Source organism: Caenorhabditis remanei, chromosome III (genome assembly GCF_010183535.1).
Source record: "Caenorhabditis remanei strain PX506 chromosome III, whole genome shotgun sequence".
NCBI classification, from domain to species: Eukaryota; Metazoa; Nematoda; class Chromadorea; order Rhabditida; family Rhabditidae; genus Caenorhabditis; species Caenorhabditis remanei.
In genome coordinates, this window is record NC_071330.1 from 5677206 (window position 1) to 5699081 (window position 21876).

A 21876-nucleotide genomic window follows, 5' to 3' on the forward strand; every position below is an offset into this window, starting at 1 on the left:
TTATTGCATCTTTCTCTCGAACAGTCTGGTCGATACTACGTGCAAACCGGAACATTCTAGAATTCCCTATCCGAGTGTATTGGTCTTGCACAGAATATAACATTTCTCATTAATTATCTGTTTATTTTGTACAAAATGCTTATAAAAAGAGAAGAGAAGAAAGCAGGAATCCGAATAGAAATTCAAAGCTCATTCATATAAAAAGAGAGGGCAAAACGAGGGCATTTTCAATCTAGTGAACGTATGGGAGATTCGAATTTTTGAGATGTTCTTGGCACTCGGCGTTGAATTCTTTTCCGAGTTCCATCCAAGCGGCCTTCTGTTGGTCAGTCAGAGATCCAGTCGATCTGAGATATCCTGTGAATACGGTCCAGAATGCCATCCAGAGGGCTGGGTCCATTTTGTAGATACGGTGACGGTTGATGGTCTCACGGACGTACGCTTTGAACACTTCTTCGTTTGTGTAGACGTTGGCGATGAGGTGACAAGCCAAGAGGATACGTTGTCCTTGTTTGTCGAATCTGAAATTAAAGAAAAGTTTAAAATCGGAGGTAGATTTGGTGCTGGGAACAGGGAAATCATTTTCGAAATACTACTAAAATCAATTCAAGACATATTTCAGATCTAATATTTATCGAATATAGAGAGATCTGGACAAACAAAAAGACAGACAGGCATTGTCAACTTGAATGTTGTCGAAACCAAGTAAGAGTTCCTATATCCAAAATTCGTCATATTTAACTCTCCGTACGTTTGTCCGAATATCCTTTCCCCCTTTCCCATCAACTAACCTTTCACTCTTCTTCACATCTTCAGCAGTATACTTCTCGGCTCCCTTGAAATAGACACGAAGATCCGGGAAGTTGGTGAAGAAATATCGATAGAAACCGTTTCCGTTATCCACATTCTTCTCCTCGGTTCCTACCATTTTCTCTTCGAGAGACTTGACACAAAGGTCACGGATTTCTTCACGAGTCATCGACATTGCTTATCTGAAAATGTATCAATGAAAAGGGATTATGAATTCAGAAGACGTGGACATAGAGAAGAAGTAAGAAAATAGAAGACGTGAGAATTCAGAAGTCGCAGTTGCATTGAGGAAGTCTTCCTCTCACCTTCCTCATTGCCACCTCAATTCCAAAATGAAGAAGAGTGTAGTGAGTGTGTTGAGAAATTACGACTTTTGACCACTTTCCTAGGCTCCGCCTCTTCATTCAGACTCCGCCCATTTGCCTCGATGATGTAATGATCTTTCGGTTTCTCTCTTTACAGAATACTCTCTCACTTTTCTCTGGTTTTGGAGAATCAAGGAACGGTATTGAAGGGTGGCCCAGGGGGTTGGTTGAAGGTCAACAATAGTGAAGTAAACAACACAACCAAACAGACAAAAAATAAAATAACGGAGAGTAAACCGTCAAGTGGATTTAAATTGGAAATTGGAGGGAAGATGAGAGAGGAGAGGCGCAGAGAAACAAGAGAATTTTAAGAAAGGAGCAGAAAATAGAAAATGTGATAAAAATGGGAAAACATGAGTGGTTTATCAGGTTTTTCTATTTTTGAAGGTTTTCAATTATTGTGGTCAAAAAATCAAAGTTTTCGTGGTGTTTTATAAATAAAATATTTTTGAAAACACGTTTGATTCGACCTGTTTTGGTCTGTAAACCGAAAAAATCTCAACAAAAAAAATGAAAAATGGCTCAACTAGGTCAATTCAGGAGCAGCCAGACTCGCACATTTTGGTTTCCCGGGATCTCCTGTACCAGGTTCTTTAGTAGATCAAAAAACTGGGTACGCCTGAAATTCGCTGAAAAATTCTCCAAGTCTCCCGCGAATAACGCAACCATACATTTGTTTTTAGTTTTAACTTCCTGATCACATTTATTCATAGAAACGAAAAGTATAATATCAAAAGATTGAGCAAAATGTTCAATTATAAAAACAAAATTAAGTTCATAAAATTAATAAACCGAAACTGTTTGAGATTTCAAAACACATTTGTAGAAGACATAGATTCCGATTCCCATTGTTGTTGGAATCCAGATGTTGGCAAATGTTGAAGACGTCAGAAACTCTTTCACCGCGGAAGGCTTTGCAACGGGTTGAGCAGGTGTTGGAGGGACGAGAGCTTTCACTTCAGGCACTTCATCTTCTGGTAATTGTCCGATTAGATATTCCTTCGCCATTTCCATCGCATCCTTCGAGTGGCCGACATCATCAAATTCCGCAGTTGAATCCAGTCCTGCCATCTGTGTGATAACTTCCGCTCCTCCAGGATGCTCTTCCAGGAATTTTGTCACGTCGTATACTTTTCCGTGGATTATAATCCAACATGACTCTTCATCACTATGCTGGGCTACTTCATCAATAGTAATGGTACGGAGTTCTGACATCGTTTGAAAGAGGGTCTGAAATAACATTTCGTGTTTCAATATGTATGCTTTATTTGAGAAGAACGGTTCCAAAGACATTCATTAATGCTAGATTTAAGACAGCTAGGGTTTTGAAGCAGACGTGAATGACCCAGATGTTCTAGTTGCAACTTGTCACCAATTTAATGCCTATGTCAAGTTTTTATGAACTGTAATTACCAAATCTCAGCAATGATCAAACTACACACACTTTCATAAGTATACTTTTTCACCTAGGTGTCAAGCACCCAAATATCAATTTCCTCCTGGATACGTGCTCTCCCAACCGTGCTCTAATCCAATAAAAAGATCAAAAAGTCAATCCGAAAAAGTGAGTGCACGGTGTAAAAACAAGTGGTGAACGTGACAAAATGTCTATTTCCACACGTGTTTGCCAGGCGGGAAATGAGAAGAAGAGAAGAGAAATTTAGAATGATAAGACCAGAACATCAGAGGTCATTATGTTTCCAAAACGGATAGAGATGTTTCGTAGGCAAAAGAGAGACTAGAGAAATATATTTGGGTGGTGTCTTTTTTTCTCTTTTTTGGGGGATAACTAACAAAATAAACATGTTTATATGTCTCTCAACGGCGAGACAAAGGGGTTTCTTTTGCAAAAAATATGGCAATTATCTGAAGAAGGGATAATCGAAAAAGAGAGACAACGCATGATAATCCGTGGTTCTAAAACTGAGGTGTTTGTGGGTAAACACATGGTTTATTAGGCATTCAAATGGAAAAAGTGGGGGAAATGGAACTGGAAATAGTCTCAATAAAAGGAAAGATTGAAAATCAAACTTTTGATGAAAAATCCAGGTTGATTCTAGGAAGGAAAAGCTTTGGAAATGTGTGAGATCAGATTTCGACTTCCTTGAAAATTATCAAGAAAAAACATGTTTGGGAGAAAAAAAATTTCACCAGTTCGTCGTTTAGTCTTTCGCTGAAAAAGTACAGTAGAGCGAAGTTTCATTTGCCTCAGAAACACTAGATTGTCTGAAGTTATAGTTAACCCGGTCTGAACCTAAAAATCCGAAAATTGAATAAAATTGGCTGAACCAACAAAACATGGAATAATCAGGTCTGTTCAGACTAGTAAAATTGTCCTGAGAATTCTCAAAAATCTGGAATTTCCCTGATTTCAACTTCCAGCAAAAATTTATAGATTCATCCAATTGATGAAAAAAATTGGCAGAAAAACACTTGATCGCTGAGAACCAAGTGGCAGTTAGAAAGAAATTAAAAAATACTTGCAAAATCTCAAACAAAAACAACGAAAACCTGTTGAAATCATCTCATCCCAGGAACCCTTTTAAGACAAAGAACGCTCAAGGACCACACAAATCAACACATGTTTTGTCATCAATACGATGACAAATATAATATATTTTGTGTGTCTAATTCTCTCTCAATACGTCACAGTCTTCAGTACTCAATCGAACGGAACGAGAGAGTGGAGACACAGACGACGAGAAAAGTGAATTTTGTAGCAGAGTGCGTACGTGCGTGTATTCGAATAAAACACTTTCTCGCTCGTACTTTTCTCTTCGAAATTATTTTGTAATTGGGACACTTTTGAGTACGGAGAAACGGCACGTCAACATGTCTAGAGGGGAACAAGGTTTCAAATTATTTAGATTTTAATGGAAGGGAAATTAAGTGAGAAGAGAGAGATGAAGAATTGAAGACCAAATGATCGAAAAGTGTGTCAAAGTCATTAAAATAAGAAAATGATTGTGCGGAAAGTAGGGTTGGAAATGCTCAAAAATGTTGCAGCTTTGGAATAAAGAAATTCTAGAAAAAGTTCTGCAGAAATTGAATATTCCATTTCAAATCGGAAACTGTCTGTCGAGAAGAAACGAACCTTCAAACTAAATACATCTTGGTATTGTTTCGAGAAAATTCGAACTGCATTCCAAAAATACAGGGTTTAGCTTTAGAGACGTGAAGTTGCTCATGCCTGAATATATAAGAAATCAATTCATGATTCTGATTATAAAAACTTCTATTCGGTAATAAATTCAGAACAAAACTTCGTTTGCCACGACTGCCAATCCAAACAATGCAAACGTATAGCTCAAAAAATTCACATTCACAGAACTAGCGTAGAAAATTAGGAAGATCGAGTATTTTGCTTGTATGACCATCCCCATAAATATCAAATAAAGTTTATTAGCCTCAATAATCAATCACACTTATCCCAATAATTCTGAACTATACTCGGTTGTATTTGATTTGTTTCTCTTTTTCACGATTATTTAATCGTATTTCAAATAAATAAACTAATTAATAAGTAATAAATTATTTATCAATCCCGTTCTCATAAAACGATTTCTGCTTTAAGTTTTCTGAATTCGGATGCAAAACAAGAAAATAGGAAAACATAAATAATCGATCTACAAATCCAGCTCGTAACACTGCTCTATTAAAGCAATTATTTGTGCTCAAACAGATTCCAGAACGCTGCCAATTTGTACAAACCTCAAATTGCCGATTCCGTCAGATTCTTCAAGAGAAAAAAGGAAGTGCACATTTTGTAGACAACACTCGAAAACAAGATAATCTTTCGAAGAATTGAGAGATGACGGATGAGAGCAAACTTTGTTAATCCAGTTGGCTGATCTCACGAATAAAATGAATTCAGTTCATTTTATCGATCTTTCTGATATAAATTTCTGTTGGACTGAGGACAAAAAAAGGTTTATGGAGATGATATAAAATATTCTGAAAATAACGAAGAACTCGAAAATCAAAATTTCCATCAAACCATCGAAGTGAAAAACTAAAATCATTTCGTGGCATTCTAAAACACTGACATGGAATGTACTTCTGTTGCCCCCCCTAAAGTACCAATTTTTTTTGCTCATTCGATGAGTTTTCCCGAGAGAAAATGACCCATAAAGGGTTTTCCTGTGACGTGACCTCGTTTTTGAGAAATTGAGATTTTTCAAAAAATGCAATTTTTTCGAAAAATTTTTTTCATTAATTTTTTTCATTATTTTCCTGGTTTGTTCAAAAAAAGAGTTTAGAACATAATTATAGCAAATTTTATGTAGTTTTTGACAAAAATATGAAACTTATGAAAAAATAATTTTTTGGTCCTGAAAAAGGTCAAAATGTGACACCCTCCAAAAAAAAAATTTTTTTTTCGAGAGCGGCAGAGGTGACATATATGTGGTAAGAAAGTACAACTCATCTGGATCATTTTTCTATATAGCACTATAGTCGCTTCCAGTTGAAAATTGAGGAAAAAGTTGGTCTGAAAATTTTCATTTTTCGAAAAAATGTGACATGTCAGAAATGAGTTCGAATTTCTAATATTGAATACGTTCCAATTAAAATCTTTTTAGAATAAAGATTTTCAGATTGTATTCCATGCTTTTCAAATAAAAAAGTTCATCCCAGTTGACTTCTCTTGTCATAGCACTCGTTCAAATATTGCAAGTTTTTTCATATGGTGGAAATTCAATTGCTCATAACTCCTCTAAAACTGAAGCAAACAGGCTCAAAAACGCTGAAAAATTTAAAAATAATTCATGCTTCTCAAAAATCATAATTGGGTTGTTTTTCCAAAAATTATTTTTTTCGACTTTTGATAAGGGGGGACCACATGAAATTTTTCCAGAATCTTGAAAAAAATTTTTTTTTGAAAACAACCCAAATTAACGGTTTTTAGCATCTATTCTTGTTTATACACTAGTTTTAAGTTTTTTTCAAAAAAAAAAAATTTTCAAGTTTCTGGAAAAATTTCATGTGGTCCCCCCTTATCAAAAGTCGAAAAAAATAATTTTTGGAAAAACAACCCAATTATGATTTTTGAGAAGCATGAATTATTTTTAAATTTTTCTGCGTTTTTGAGCCTGTTTGCTTCAGTTTTAGAGGAGTTATGAGCAATTGAATTTCCACCATATGAGAAAACTTGCAATATTTGAACGAGTGCTATGACAAGAGAAGTCAACTGGGATGAACTTTTTTATTTGAAAAGCATGGAATACAATCTGAAAATCTTTATTCTAAAAAGATTTTAATTGGAACGTATTCAATATTAGAAATTCGAACTCATTTCTGACATGTCACATTTTTTCGAAAAATGAAAATTTTCAGAGCAATTTTTTCCTTAATTTTCAACTGGAAGCGACTATAGTGCTATATAGAAAAATGATCCAGATGAGTTGTACTTTCTTACCACATATATGTCACCTCTGCCGCTCTCGAAAAAAAAATTTTTTTTTTGGAGGGTGTCACATTTTGACCTTTTTCAGGACCAAAAAATTATTTTTTCATAAGTTTCATATTTTTGTCAAAAACTACATAAAATTTGCTATAATTATGTTCTAAACTCTTTTTTTGAACAAACCAGGAAAATAATGAAAAAAATTAATGAAAAAATTTTTTCGAAAAAATTGCATTTTTTGAAAAATCTCAATTTCTCAAAAACGAGGTCACGTCACAGGAAAACCCTTTATGAGTCATTTTCTCTCGGGAAAACTCATCGAATGAGCAAAAAAAAATGATACTTTAGGGGGGGCAACAGAAGTACATTCCATGTGAAATCAGTTCATGTGTATTTTATTATACAATTTTTCTCTCAAAATTCTTGAACTTTCATCTTCCAACTCTTTTCTCTCCCATCAAAAATCTCATTCAAAACTCCGTCTAATTGTTTTCCCATTCGTTCCTCTTGTTCTTTCTCTTGTCAACTTGTTAATTGACTTGTTCCTTCTTTCCTTCAACTCTCATTCTTTTTCCGAACTCATTTGCATGTTTCCCTCCTCTTTTTCTTCCAAAAGTAGCTTTAAAAGTGGTAGAATACTGATGAATGAAGAGGTCACAGAATAAGAAAAAAAGAAGAGAAAAAGTGCAAATAATGGAAGGCATTTCGGATGCGTACCTGCCTTCCTTTTACTCTTTCTTTTTGCTTTTTTTGTCATTTGGGGCAGAAACTAGACGGAGAAGAGAAGCACTTTCAGAAGGATATCAGTGTAAGTTGTTTGAAATTCAAACAAGTCATTTCAAAAGATTTTGTGGAGATTGAACCTTTCGTTTTTCTGAACAATACGTAGTATTTTCTTCTAACTTGTCAAGTCAGTAGTCCACCTGACAAATGAAACCGGAAACCTGTTGAATAAGTTCAAAACTATTTAAAGAAAACTGAGGAAAAACGAGTATTTACTTTTTTTTTCATTCAGTTTCGGTTCTTCAGTCTTATTTCATTCTTTATCAAAATTAAGAAACACTTGAATCAAACATATTTTACTCGTATTATTACTTGTCCTATGTTTTTATATTCAGGGCAGAAAAGCTAATTCAATAAATTTTATTAAATTATTGACCAAAAACCAAAAATAAACAACTAGTTTTTTATAGATGCTTGTCTTCGCAACAACTATTGTTGTCATGAGATTGAAGGCAGATGTTTGAAATCAGACCGGATGAAAATCTGATAATATTATGATTGTTTTTGTTGTGAAACATAATCCATAGGCCGATATAGACGTTTTCGATTATTTTCGAATATTTTATTGAAAGAGTATAGCAGGCGAAATATGTCTAGCCTTTTCTTATTTCCATAGTCGATTAAAAGAACTGATTTCGAAGAAAAGTTGCATATACAGTACCGCTCAAAAGTATATTAAGTTTTGCTTTTTTTCAGTTGAAAACGTCTAACTTTGAGTTACGTATCGACAAAATAATTTCTCCCGCAAATCAACCCATTTCTGTGCAAAATAGTGAAATTTTCGAGCTGTCCACTTAAAATTAATTAACCAAAACTTAATACATATACTTTTGAGCGCTACTGTAACATATTTGCGAAACTTACTGTATTCGCCAGTTAGAGCTTTTGCAATCATACTTTTTCTTGTTCAATCGCTGTACAGATAAATCAAAACCCGCTTTAGAAAACATCAATTCTAGGAAAGTTACAAATCGTGAGTCAGTCGGAAAGTATTAATTATCAAAGTTTCGACAAAACCAAGATCACTTCTGTTCAAGATAGAACCAGGTTTCAGCGGATAAACTGAAAACAGTAACTAGCTTCTTTTTGAACACTTCACTTCTGAATTATCAAGAATTTTTCCAAGTTTTCAACACATGTTTCTCGAAATCTCCATCTCTTCTTCAAACATCTTGTCAAATCTCTTCTAACCACAAATCAAAAAGAACCTTTCAAAAAACGATTATCCAGGAGCAGCAGTCATCAGAAGACACGATGAACTTTCAATCATCACCTCAGCTCTCTTCAATGGATCCACGAAGAAATGATGCAGATGACGGGTAAGATGACATGGATATATCAAAACGAGGGTCCACAGTGTAACACTGATTGACTAGGGGAGTCTATTGGCTAAGGGTTGAAAGAGGGAATTCACGTACTTTTAGTTCTTCTCTTAGAAGTTTGTGTCCCCTGTGAGCATGTCTTCTTTTGTCTATCTCCCCTTGTTCACATAATTTGGTTAGATGTCTTTTAGAAAAATAGTGTGGGAGAGGAAGAGACGCAGAGAAAGGATGCATCTCCGTTAGTCAGATTGCTTTCCGTCGAACTCCACCCAACATCTACCTTCTTTTCTCTGTTTTGTCTTCTTTCTTCTTTTTTCTAAAGCTCCAAAATTGAGATTTCTTGTTGATTTCAGACGATCAAAGATGTTCATCGCCAACAATTGTATGCCACAATTCAGATGGGAAGATGTGAGTTCCGTTTCCTTTTCTTCTCATTCTTCTTCTCTTTTTCTCCTATTCTTATCAACTATTTTTATCTCTGAGAAATAGTACAGACTTCAGAGAGACGCAGAGAAACGTCTCGAATTTCTTTCCAACCTCAGACCAACTCAGATCAGTGTGTCTCACTTTGTCTTCTGTGGCTAAAGCACAAAAATTATGAATTTTATTCGAAGATTTACTATTTCTGAGTCTTTTCATCAAGCGCTATTCCATCAGCGTGATTTTCCGGTCAGTTCGATTGTGAGTTTGAATTTGCTTTCGTGGTGACGTGGTTTTTGAAGTGAATTGGCTCTGTGGGGATACAATTGATAACAGGTATACTAGAAATATCGAAAGTCTTTCAATAGAGAATGTTACCCATTTGGAAGACGTCTAGATGATTGTAGGGTGAATGGAAGATAATCTTTAGCGTGGTATCACTGCAACCGAGTGAGATTTTTTGTAATTATTTTTGCAGAATTGTTTCTCTCAATTCACCTAGCTATTTCTCAAATTGAAGATTTCAATGTTTTCTTCAATACATTAAAAATTACAAATTTTATGGATAATACTGTTCACACTTGACACAAACATGATATTGAATCGGCATGAAGTGTGTTGGGTTCAACACGTCTGGCGTTATAGCAGTAACATTCTGTCACAGAAATCAGTTTTCATGAAGTCATCGGTTTTTAAAGTAGAATGAAAATTTCAAATGCCCGACAAGATAATGATTCGGTAATCGTCAGCCCACCTTGACTCGGATTCATTAGGTTCTAGAGATGTAATAGTCTCCTAAGATATACTGCTTTATCGCATTTATCCAACTAAAAATATAGGAGAAAACTAACATAAATTCCTTTGAAATATAGCCGTGGAACTTCTGTTTAAAATTAAATGAAATATGCTTTTACTTGACTGTCACGACTAGATGATCAATGACGTTTTCTTAGTGATGAATGACTTCAGAGAAGTTTAACTTGAATTTTAGATAAACGAGTAGGAGTTTCGAAACTAAAACTAGAATTAAATTGGGATGTCTATAGCATAGCATACCAACACAGTTCATCGGGGCTATATCGAGTTCATAACATGCGACATATCGAACACTAGTAGCATTCCATCAGTCCAATTTCGTTACAGTATATAGGCTCTATGGACCATAAATTTAAGAAAAAAAAGTTGAAAGTTCAAAAAATTTTTAATTTCAAATATCAAGAAAATGATCATTTGAACCAAGCCGATCTTTTCAATAATTGAGTTTAACAAATAAATGTCAGAAAATATTTCCCAATATGTTGTGCTCATTGAGATTTCTCTCTCCATTTGAACTCCACCCAAAAAATGTTTGTTGAAAAGATTCAATGGAGTGGAAGAAACAAATGAATTTAGTTGAGCAGAAGCCGGGAAAATGACAAAATGTGAACAGCTAGTTGAGAAAAATAATAAAAAGTAATAACAAATGATGAGCAAACCAAAGGAAAAATACTCGAAGAAAAAGTGGTTCGTCCTCCAGATGAGCCCGTTTCTTTTTCACTTTCTCCGCCCGTCTGAAGGCCCGTTTCCTGTCCGTTTCCTCCAAAACATTTGCTTTTTCTCCCTCCAAGACCTCTTTTTTTGTCTCACTTCTCCATCTTATTTATCCGAAAGAATAAGGAAAAGTCAAGAGAGAAAAAGAGAGAAGCAGGTGGTGGTCTATTCCTGATAAGTACTTTTCTCCTTTCTACTTTTCTATTCATTACTAACTTCTGAACGAGAGCTGTCAGAGATTTAGAAGTTGGAAGAAAACGGGGAGGAAATGGCTGTGCCGAATGGGCGAAGGCCCTCGGTAGCCACGTTTCTCAGACAGTTTGCTGCTAATATTATTCCACTTGTCAATGTTAAACAAACGGTATGTTTTATCACTTTTTTGAAATTAGGTTTTGATGTAACCTAGTCTGTTAGGAAACTGTAATATATTGAATGTATGCAAAAATTTGAGTATTCTCATGTAATCCACAAAATAATATTCGGGATAATAACTGTGACACCGGTGGAAGTGGAACATAATACTACCCAACGTTTTCCAGTTTTTGTAGAAAATATCCGATTGTGAATAGTTTTTTGCACACTTTTATATTTTGCTCATTTTTTCTCTTGCAAATTGTGCAGCTCAGAACACCCCATCCATCAAAAAACATCCAGATCACAAAGAAAAAATAGAAAAACAAAGCAACCCGAATATGATATGAAATAAGACATTTATGGAACCATAACTATCAATAACTTTTTCTTTATTTTTTGTTTTTTTTTACATTTAGGGTTTTTTCTTAATTTAAAACAAAGAAAAAAGGAGCTGATAACTTATGATTAAACAGGCCATACTTAATTATTCGATTAGGTAATTCAAGTCATCAACACTATGAATTTCCAGAATCTTTATTTGAATGGTACTGTATTCTAGCGACACACTGATCCATGAATCATTCAATTTCTGTTGATCAAAAAGCATTGAAGAAGAAACTGCATTAGCCAAATGAAATTGTCTCAACAAAAATCCTAGAACATAATAAAATATGTCTACGGAAATACCAGTAAAAATCAAAAGCGAGCGTAGACAACATAGGGGTTAAAAGCAGTGCGGGGTCTTGATTTCAGAGGTGGAAGTTGGGAGCCTTACTGTAAATTAGAAAATATGGTCCCCGTGATGGGTGTCTGATTATGAAAGAAAAATACTCCTAGCAAGATATTCTCAAATCCAGGTATTAGCACGGCACGCTTCTTACAACCGCGCTCTACCGAAACCGTAGAAAATTTATGCGAAAGTGAGAGACTCAGAGAAAAATAATCATTTTTCAAGAATCATTTCGGTGGAGCACAGTTATAACAACTGTGCAGAGCTAATATAAGAGAACATGGTTTCGAAAATTGTACAGTAAACTTCAAATAGAAAGATAAACCGTAACTTTTGTGTGAGATCTGGAAAAGTCAATAGAAAAAAGTTAAATTAAGATAACAGATTTGGTTATGGAATTTCATCTTTCGTGCCTTTTTCAAATGATAGCATTTCTGAAAAAAGTACTTGTGTGAGTGGTTTTTTTCTAAAACTTTTCTTGAAAATCGCTAAATACATAGCACCTACAAATTGTCTTCCATGTTAGAGATTTTTTTGGTTGCTTCATTGTTTCTAGAAAAAATTGGGTTTATGTCCTTTCTGAACTGACAAAAGCCTTCTAAACATGAAAGCTCTCAGATTTGTGAATAAACTCAAAACAAGTTTAATTTCATGCAGAAGCCAGATAATTAACTTCATTGTTCTAACAGGACCTGAAACTCGACTTCTCAAACATTTTACTTCTAAAAAGTAGGGCTTTTAAACCCTTTCTCTCTCCTAAATCCAATTTTTAAAAGCATTTTGATCTTTATCTATCTGAATTCATCAAAAATAGAAAAGTTCTCCAATTTCTTCGCCACTTTTGTTTTTCCCACTAATGGAAAAAAGGGAGAGAAGGGTGGCTGATTGGAGGCAGCAAAAACCAAGAGCCCCTCTCTTTTATGGCGATTCGATCGGCAATTCTCCATTCTTTTTCTTAGATCCTTTTTTGAGAAATGAATAAATTCTAGAATGAGAGAATGAGAGTGAAGAAGGGTTGTTCTGGATCGAAAAGAACTGAGATAAAGGTTACAAGAGAGAGAGAGAGAATGGAGACGCAGTATCTCTGTGTCTCTCTTCTTTTAATACTATCTTTTGTTAAAGTATGTATAGAGAGACTCTGGATATTACTGCTCATTTTTCATTTTGTGTCATCTCTTTTTCTTCTTCTTTTCATCATTTTTCTTGCTCTCATTTCCCTTTTTTTCTTATGAGATATGATGAACAGAAGAAGTTGTGAAATGGGAAACCAGCATTAGTTTCTTCCAACTTTTCAACACCTACCAACCTTAATAGTCTTGGTTTCAGATGCCTACAACTCAAATCAACATAGTATTGGCTGAGTCAAGATGCATGGCCGGAGAGTTTTTTAATGCGAAAGTGCTTCTGGATTCATCTGATCCTGATACGGTTGTGCATTCGTTTACGGCAGAGATAAAGGGAATTGGAAGAACTGGATGGGTCAATATTCATACGGATAAGATTTTTGAGACTGAGAAGGTAGGTTGATACCGGGGGGACAAGAAAAGAATGTTCTAGCATTTACTAGTTTTTTGATTATTGAAATTTCTAAGCCATTAAAAGTGCCCACACCTGATACTGATTTAACCCTAGTTCCATAATTGCAGACCTACATCGACACACAAGTACAACTATGTGATTCGGGGACATGTCTCCCTGTTGGAAAACATCAATTTCCAGTCCAAATTCGAATTCCACCGAACTGTCCAAGCAGTTATGAAAGTCAATTCGGAAGTATTCGATATCAGATGAAAGTGGATTTGGTCGCTAATACTGAACAAGTAAGTTGGATGATGAGTGAAGGGATGGGAAAATTGGCTCAATTTATGTGTGAGCTTTAAATTAAGATTCTGAAATATTCTGAAATTCAGAAGTAAATATCTTCCAGGCCTCCTGCTCGGAAGTGTTCCCACTTGTCATCCTGACTCGATCATTCTTCGATGATGTCCCCCTTAACGTAATGTCTCCAATTGATTTCAAAGATGAAGTAGACTTCACGTGTTGTACACTTCCCTTTGGTTGTGTTTCATTGAATATGTCACTTACACGAACTGCTTTTCGAATTGGAGAGGTATGCAGTTGCCCACTGTCGCAGATTATAATTTCTCGATTTTCAGTCAATAGAAGCAGTTGTGACAATCAACAATCGAACAAGAAAAGGATTGAAAGAAGTGTCACTTCAATTAGTTATGAAGACTCAGTTTGAAGCGAGGAGTCGATATGAACATGTGAATGAGAAGAAACTGGCGGAGCAGTTGATTGAAATGGTTCCGTTGGGAGCAGTTAGGTCAAGGTGTCGAATGGTTTGTGATTTGGGAACAAGTAATTATTATTTTATCTGAAACTTCAGGAATTCGAAAAGTGTCTTCTCCGAATTCCGGACGCCGCCCCACCAACACAAAATTATAATCGAGGAGGCGGAGAGTGTTCAATTATTGCCATCCATTATGTATTGAAATTGACAGCATTACCAGGTAAGCTATTAAGGAAATGTTAACCTCTTTCATTCATTTTTTCAGGAATCGAATGTGAAATTCCTCTGATTGTAACAAGTTGTGGATACATGGATCCACATAAACAGGCGGCATTCCAGCATCATTTGAATCGTTCTAAAGCGAAGACGTCTTCTTCACAACAACAACAACCGAGGAAAACCAGAAATATTGTTGAGGAGAACCCTTATTTCAGATGAATTTCATCGTTCCTTTTTTTCTTTAAATACAATTTCTTTCTCGATCATCTCGGGTCTTCTTTATTCTTTCCTTTCGAAGCTTTTTTGAAATGATGAATTATTTTTTGCAAGTTTGTATTTAAATCTTTGATTCGATTCTGAAACATCAGAAATATCTTAACTGAGTTTCAATGCTAAAACGACCAAAAGTACAGTATCGTTGAAATAAACTTTTCAAATTAAGTTCATGCGCCTTTAAATCGACTACGGTAGAGAGCCGTGTTCAGTGTGGATTTACGAAACAAGCTCGTTCAATTTATTTCTTATTTATTTTTTATTTTACGACCGATTTTTTTGTTTCTTCTTGTTTTTTTCAACAAACATAATTCATAGCTTTCGTCACTTCATGTTTTATCGAAAATCATTCGCCATCTACCAATTTCTTACAGATTTTGACGAAAATCGACAATGGAATCTGATAAACCTCCTCGAGCATTACACTTTCCTCGTGTCGCCGTGAAAGTTGACAGTCGAAAAAAAGAATCAATAAATGTCATGTTTGGAGAAACTCCGATTCTGATAAAATGTGTCAATTTGAGTCCATCAAGAGGTCGATTGAATCCACTCGTCGACTATATGATGAGAAATGGAGAAATCGGAGATTTGCAAGTAAAAGTTGAGAAAACAAACAAAAGTTTAGGAAAGATTATGGAGACTCTATTGGAAAAGTCAGAGAAAAGTGATTTATCGAATTGGAAACCGTTTTTCGATACGAATTGGAATGATCTAACAGAGAAATTGAAGAAAAAATGCATTGATTTTATGAATTTCAAGACTAGGTGAACATCTTCAGCCTTTCACAAAAATAAAATAAAATTTCAGACTCCGCCTCCGAAAAACAAGTAAAACCGAACGGCTTTTAGTTGATTCGCTGAAACTTGATTTTGATTTTCTGAAAGTTGACACTAATGCCCGAAGGTGTTACGAAGAATGTACTGAACTCTCATTTCGAGATTCCAAATTTCGTCAGGAAGTTTACTTGAAATTCACTGAAATATCGGAATTTCATAAAACGGCTGTTCCACTTCTCACTTATATTCTGAAAATCGGGAACATTAATACATTTGCATGCGAAATGAATGACATCTGGATGTATGAGATGCTATCAGAAACTAGATGTCAACAGGAAGGAAATGTCACGTTTCGAATCAAGAAATATTTGAATCGTACGTCTCTGGAACTGAAACAGACATTGTTTGTATTAGAAAACTGCGAGAATCAGCTGAAAACTATTGCAGTCGATCCGAAAGAATACGAAGAAGAGGAATTACAGAGATTCGTATGCTTATCGACGGTAGTTTATTGTAAAATTAAAGAAAAATATCATTATTTTCAGGTGGCGAACGGCCAAAATGTGAATATCGGTCATGTTTCATTCACTTCAACAGCTATTGGATTGATTGAGGTAAAATCCAAATATCAATATCTACAAAACTAGTGAATAAATATTTTTCGCATTACTTCTCTCACTTTGAATAACGTTCAAAAAAATCTTCGTTCACCGTTGCAGTCCTTTGTTTCAATTTGCAGAGATTTTTTCCAAAACAATTCGATTTTACAGAAATGGATCGAAAATGAAGTTGCGATCGGGACAAAGTTCGAATTCGATGCTGTTAGACAAGATACTATCGATGCATTTGTTACAAAATTTGAAGAGAGAGTCATGTAAGACTTTCTTAATAAATACGAATTTTACAACACTGCGATAGTTCCAGATCTCGAAACAAATACGACGATATGACGATTCGTATGGATTCCCTAGATAGAGTGATTTGTATGAAATGTGGACCATTTTACTATACATCAATGACGTTCATAGTTATCCCATCTGATCCTCTCGAGTCAGCTCTATTATTTGACAAAAAGTTATACAGTTCAACGGGTTCTGATTCTTCTTCTGATGAGGAGTCGGTGGAGTTTGTCAAATATATTTTCGATGAAAGTGAAGACAACGACGAGATATATCATGAACCTCTTGCTGTTACATTGCTAAAGAATTGAAAAAATCGAATTTCAGATCTTCTAAAGTTACTTATAACCAAGTTTAAATTCATTTTTCTCATATTTTGCTTCCATAGATTCAGTAAGCTATTTCCGGTAAATATAACATAGGACATAGTAATTGAAAAGGCATAAAACTTTGCAATAAAAATCAATAAAAACCGGCGAACTCCCTCTTTTCTACCAAAAATAAACAAAAACGTGTCGCTCTATCCTTTTTTCTCGTCTCTTTGCCGCCTCGCCTCGCATCTCCCTCTTATACTCTACACCGAACAAGTTCCCAGTGATTGGTGGTGGCGCAGTAGGTTGTGTGCGCTGTCGGTAGGCGAGAGGTCGCTGGTTCGATATCGCTCTCCAGCTCCATGCCGACGTAAGAAAGTCGGTGTGGCGTTTTAATGAGCGGAAATTGTCATTGTTCCAAAAAACAATTGCTAGTCTCCTGTGAGCTAATGATCACCTGATGGTTCAGACACTTTTAGTTTTTTTTCTGTAATTTTTCATCTATACTTTTGTGTTTACGTAAACCTTTGTTTGTGTGTCTGAATAAAAAGAAATATAGCTATGAAACATATGACTCTTACATTTCGCACGAGAACAGTCTGGGAAAAACGAAGAAAAAAGATAAAAATGCAAATCACCCACGAAGCTTGCAAACATGACAGTTTTCTCATGTTTGTTTGCCACATCTTTTTATTCACCATTCCTTTAATTTTATGTCATGATGTGTGTGTATTTCTTTTTTCTTTTTCCAGCTAAACGTCGTTTTCATCTGAAATTGGTTTATCTTCGACACATTGTTCCGCGTGTCGTTGATCATTCTCTCATTTCCGTGTTGGGAAAAGTATAGGGAAGAAGATATGACATTGAATTCTTATTTGAAAGTTCTCTGATCTTCTTGTATCTATTTGTGAACACTCAGTGAGAAGGAGGATATCCTAAAAAGGGCATTTAACTGAATAAAGATTCCCAAAAACAACTTTTCTTCCGGAACGAGAACTTCAGAAAGTCTCAAGTAGAAGTTCTTTGAATCCTGAAAAGAAAACTAAAAATCATTTCATAAATCATCTATCCTGTTTAGACTTCTTTTGGTGTTCCCCCGATATCTCTCAATTTCTGAAATTCTTGAAGAAAATGTTCTCAGAATTTATGAAATTCTTCAGGTTTATGGTGTCTGCATACGTGCCCTAAGCCTCTTATTTTTCTGAAATAGAAACGATTATCCTTGACCAGACCTCCTATTTCCAGGAGAAAATAAGAAAGTGTCCTCATTTTTATTTTGGTAAATTTTCTTGTTTTTCTGAGAAATGAAATGTCTGTTAAATTCGTTTTCAGTACAAAAACAGTACATAGACTTCAGTGGTTTCAAGTCTCTCTAAGACATCCAGGATTTAGACAATGATTTAGACAACCTACGGAAATTCAACAAGATGTATTACAATCAGTTTCTGTAGAGCGTTCTTTTTACAATTGAAGCAAACTTCCTCCCTCTCCCATCCAAATTCTCAATAACCGTCTGAAACGGAAGTATTCCAAAAACTATATTCCATCATCCAAAAATGAGAGGCTCAAAAGCCAGATTCTGATGAAGATTGACGTCGTCGTCCTCGTTCTTTCGAATGCATTTTGGAGTTCCCCGTATCGGAAAAAGAGCATCTTTTTGCTCTTCCTATTGCACTTTTCTTCGTGTGCATTCATGCTGAAAACGATAGGAATTGCTGCTGCGGACCGCCCGAACTCTTTTTTGTTTTCTTTTTTTGCTGTATTCAAAAGATTCTGAGAAATCCAATCGGATGCTCATCTTCTTTCTTCTGCCGATCCTCTTATCGTTCTTTTTTGTGTTAAAGATGGAGTGTGGTGATTGTGGGAAAAAGGAATCTCGTAAAGCACCTGGAAAAGAGCAAACGACCTCTTTTGATGGGAATTCGTTTATTTTGTTTTCGGTGTCTTTTCGTTCTATTCAGATGTCTTCTTTTTCTTCTTACATTCCAGCATCCCAACAGAACATAGCTAGTTTTCACTTTAACGTTTAAAACTTCTTGTCTGGAAGCTTCTTTTATTACTTGGAAATCTTGGAACGAACGGGTATATCATCTGAAAATATGGTTTTTTCAGTTGTGTCTTTTTTAAATTAGTGAACATTAGGACATACCAATTCACTCACAAATAGTATTTTTCTGTCGCAGATTGGTTTGACCATTAGACTAGAACTTGCATTGTCAAAACCGTCATTATCAGTACTGTCTGTGCATCTGAGCATCCATTTCAATAGGGACAGATTTTCTGCTGTCTTATTTCACACCTGACTTTAAGACAACAAGAAACAGAAGCTCCAACAATTTTAAACATCCATGTCCAGAACAAGTGATCATAATTTTTAGTTCCAAAACCTTGTTCTCCTCTCCCCCATTTTCCCATTTTCTTCTTTGAACAACAGCTGTGTCAACTGATGGATATGATGAGAAAGAAACGAGAGGCGGGGAGGGCGGATATATTTTTGAAACTATGATTGAGGAGGCGCTATTTTCTCTTGTCCACACACTCATCCTACCTGATATAACACACTTTTTGTTTCGTGGTTTACCTGACAACAACTCTCCGTTTTCAATCATATCTTCTCTTCTTTTTCGTGTTGTTTTAGGTGAGAAAGTGTTTGTTGGTGATGTCGAGAGGAAGGGACAGGATTTTGGGTTGAAAGCACCTATTTTCGAAGTTTAAGCCTTTAGGTTGAGCCTCATAATATTGAATTGGATGGTAGAGAAGTGTGATTCCATATTTTAGTTGGCTGGGAATTTTTGTTGCCAGCTTAGGTCTTAGGTCTGCTTCTTTGAAGTCATGTTAAGGATTTGGCAAATTTTTGCTCCAGTTTCTATAATTGCTTACAGTTTTGCACATGACTCTTGCTGTAACATTTTATTTGTTCCTGTCAAACTTGCCAGGATTTTCCTTTCGAAAATAAGTCGTTGTCCCTGATTTCGATTTTCCAAAAACCACAACTTTTGAGATTTTTCGATTTGTAAGGATCGTTTGGTCAATTGAAATAATTCCAGAAAACTTTGAAGTTTTGCAATAAAAGTCTAATGAGATCTCTCCCATCTTCTTTACGAATAGATTGTCTCTCAGTGGACGATGTCTGTTATTGGATTCATCTTCATTATTTCTATACACAAGTTACCTGTCGTCGTGTTTTCGTTATCTTCTTCACTAATGAGAACTTATTATTTTGGGAATATTCAGATTCTCGTATCTTTGTTAGTATAGACTGATAGATACGAGTATGTCGATAGATTTCTTCAGTTTTGATAAGAGGAGTTTTTCATCTTACTAAATAAATGCAGTTATATGTTTAACCCATGGAAAGTGTTGAAAAACTATCTTCCCTTTTCTTCCCTCTGGTTTTATATGGAATTAAAATTCAGAGACAGGTGAGAAGTAGTCTAATCAAATATTAATTCAGTTGTTTCAAAGATCTTAACTTTTCTTTCAATTTCTAGTTTCAAATAGTTTGTGTTTTGACATTTGACACCTTTTTCTGGTTTTTTAAGAACACTTTTCTGCAGAAAAAAGATTCTGAAGATGGATCAGAGTAGAAAAGAGAACTTTTCGAGAAAAAAAAGTTAGAAAAAGAAACAGAAGCAGGTGATTTCATTCAAGTTTGACGCATATTTCTGGCTGGTTTTGTGGATAGTCTGCAGAGAAGTGTTGTGATCAAATATTTTCTATTTCTGGTTTATTCTAATTATGTTTCTCGGAGTTTCACTGTTCTTTCGATTGTTCTCTCGATTTTCGAAATTGCATTTAATTTTGGAATGCGGGTTATGCACGAAACCAAGGATCCAAGGACCTTTAAAAATAGTTTTGAGCAAAGCAGAAATTCAGACTTATGTGAGACATATGGAGGGCTTAGGACTGAGTTTCTAAGCTTGAAGGTTACTGATCCGAGTCAGAACTAGTACAAATCGGCATAACATTTACTAGAATGACCTGCTGAGGTCAGTGCTCGTTATCATTTTTGTATTTTGTGCTTTTTCAAGTTATATTTGCTCCGTAAGCTCTAAACAGTTAAATAAATGCACCCGGGTAGCGCTCGACATGGGGCGTCCCACTTTTTTTCCGGTCATTTTAGAAAACAGCCAATTTTTGTCGGAGAGTAGTCATACTTTCACAGAGCTTGCAAACATCGCTGGGGACGCGATTTTCAAAGTTTCAGGAATGCAGGTTCATTTTTAACCGTTTTATGACTACCCGGGACGCGGGACGTTACAACTCATCCCATTTCGAGCGCTACATCCGAAAATCTTATTTTAAGATTCTTGAGTTCCATCTCCGGCATGAAACTTCCCTTTTCAGGAAACCAGTTCTAATCTTTTTGAAGTGTCTTTCCCATGCATCACTCTAACATCAAAACGTTTCGGAACAAGCTTTTTGGTTCCCAATCAAAAGCCACTCTCTCTCTCCCGAAAGAAGTTGTACCCTCACCCCAATTTCGCTTTGATCTTCAGTTTCTTCTTCCCCACAACTCTTTCTATCCCAATACATTTTTAGATTCTTTCTCTCTTCATCTCCACCCCCAACAATCACATTTGTTGACACTTTTAAAACAGTTCCAAGCCTCTTTTCAATTCATTTCTCTCCTCATCTTCCCTCCCAACCAGTCACATTTTTCCATTTTTCTTTCTTTTTGCTTCTACCGTTCTTCGTTGTCACCCGATACGTTTTGTGCCCTCCTGCTTCTGTCTCTGCTCATCATTCATTTACTTTTTTTTTAGTTTTTAGTCATTTATTTGTCTTCCTGTCTAACACGTTCGCAACATTCATTTATATGTTAACTAGAATCTTTTGGAGTTCAAATGAATGCTTTTGAGCTTTGACTTTTTATGTGTAGGAGGATAGAAAAAGATAGAATGGAACGACGGGTTTAGAAACTATAATTAACCGATGGGAAAAAAAGAAGGAGAAAAGAGCAAAAAAGAGGGCATTGACGAAGATTGAGCTGACCGACATGGAGATCTCTTTAGGTTTTTCTTTCCGATTTTTGATGACATTTTTGAGAACACAACGTTACGATTGTACTTTGAATTTAGATGAAAGACCCTACTATTTTTAGTGTGAGTGGCTTTAAGACCGGTTTTGAAATTTCTCCCAGAAGCTTCTTCTGAGAAAGGTTCCGAGATCCTCCAATTTATCACTTGGCACCAGAGCTTATTCTCATCGTGACTTACATCTCTGAATGTCAACAAAATTTTAATGGCCGTTCGAAAAGGTCTCACACATTTCCTTTTTCTAAGAGTTTTTATTTTTAGCTCCTCAGAATACTCGGTATCTCTTTTAAAGTCTCGTTGTACACTTTAAAGACAAAAATAAATAACTAATTACTAGGTGCATTTCTT

The 21876-nt window shown here is 35.5% G+C and overlaps 4 protein-coding genes across 4 annotated transcripts; 2 read left to right on the plus strand and 2 right to left on the minus strand.

The window, feature by feature from the left end:
* Window positions 1-232: 232 nt before the first annotated feature.
* GCK72_009269 (uncharacterized protein) lies at window positions 233-985 on the minus strand (the record flags this gene model as incomplete). The annotated part of the gene is made up of 2 exons (XM_003098157.2): window positions 233-521; window positions 792-985. The coding sequence occupies 2 exons, from the start codon at window positions 983-985 to the stop codon at window positions 233-235; spliced, it is 483 nt and encodes a 160-aa protein (XP_003098205.2).
* Window positions 986-1958: 973 nt separating this feature from the next.
* Window positions 1959-2390, minus strand: GCK72_009270 (uncharacterized protein; the record flags this gene model as incomplete). The annotated part of the gene is made up of 1 exon (XM_003098177.2): window positions 1959-2390. The coding sequence occupies one exon, from the start codon at window positions 2388-2390 to the stop codon at window positions 1959-1961; it is 432 nt and encodes a 143-aa protein (XP_003098225.2).
* A 6226-nt stretch (window positions 2391-8616) lies between these two features.
* On the plus strand, window positions 8617-14449 carry GCK72_009271 (uncharacterized protein; the record flags this gene model as incomplete). Its single annotated transcript, XM_003098139.2, has 8 exons — window positions 8617-8681; window positions 9038-9092; window positions 13045-13236; window positions 13365-13538; window positions 13646-13828; window positions 13875-14060; window positions 14108-14231; window positions 14277-14449. 8 exons carry the CDS (start codon window positions 8617-8619, stop codon window positions 14447-14449), a joined length of 1152 nt encoding a protein of 383 aa, XP_003098187.2.
* Window positions 14450-14896: 447 nt separating this feature from the next.
* GCK72_009272 (uncharacterized protein) lies at window positions 14897-16489 on the plus strand (the record flags this gene model as incomplete). The annotated part of the gene is made up of 5 exons (XM_003098102.2): window positions 14897-15267; window positions 15311-15782; window positions 15825-15893; window positions 16050-16153; window positions 16204-16489. 5 exons carry the CDS (start codon window positions 14897-14899, stop codon window positions 16487-16489), a joined length of 1302 nt encoding a protein of 433 aa, XP_003098150.2.
* Between the last annotated feature and the right edge of the window lie 5387 nt (window positions 16490-21876).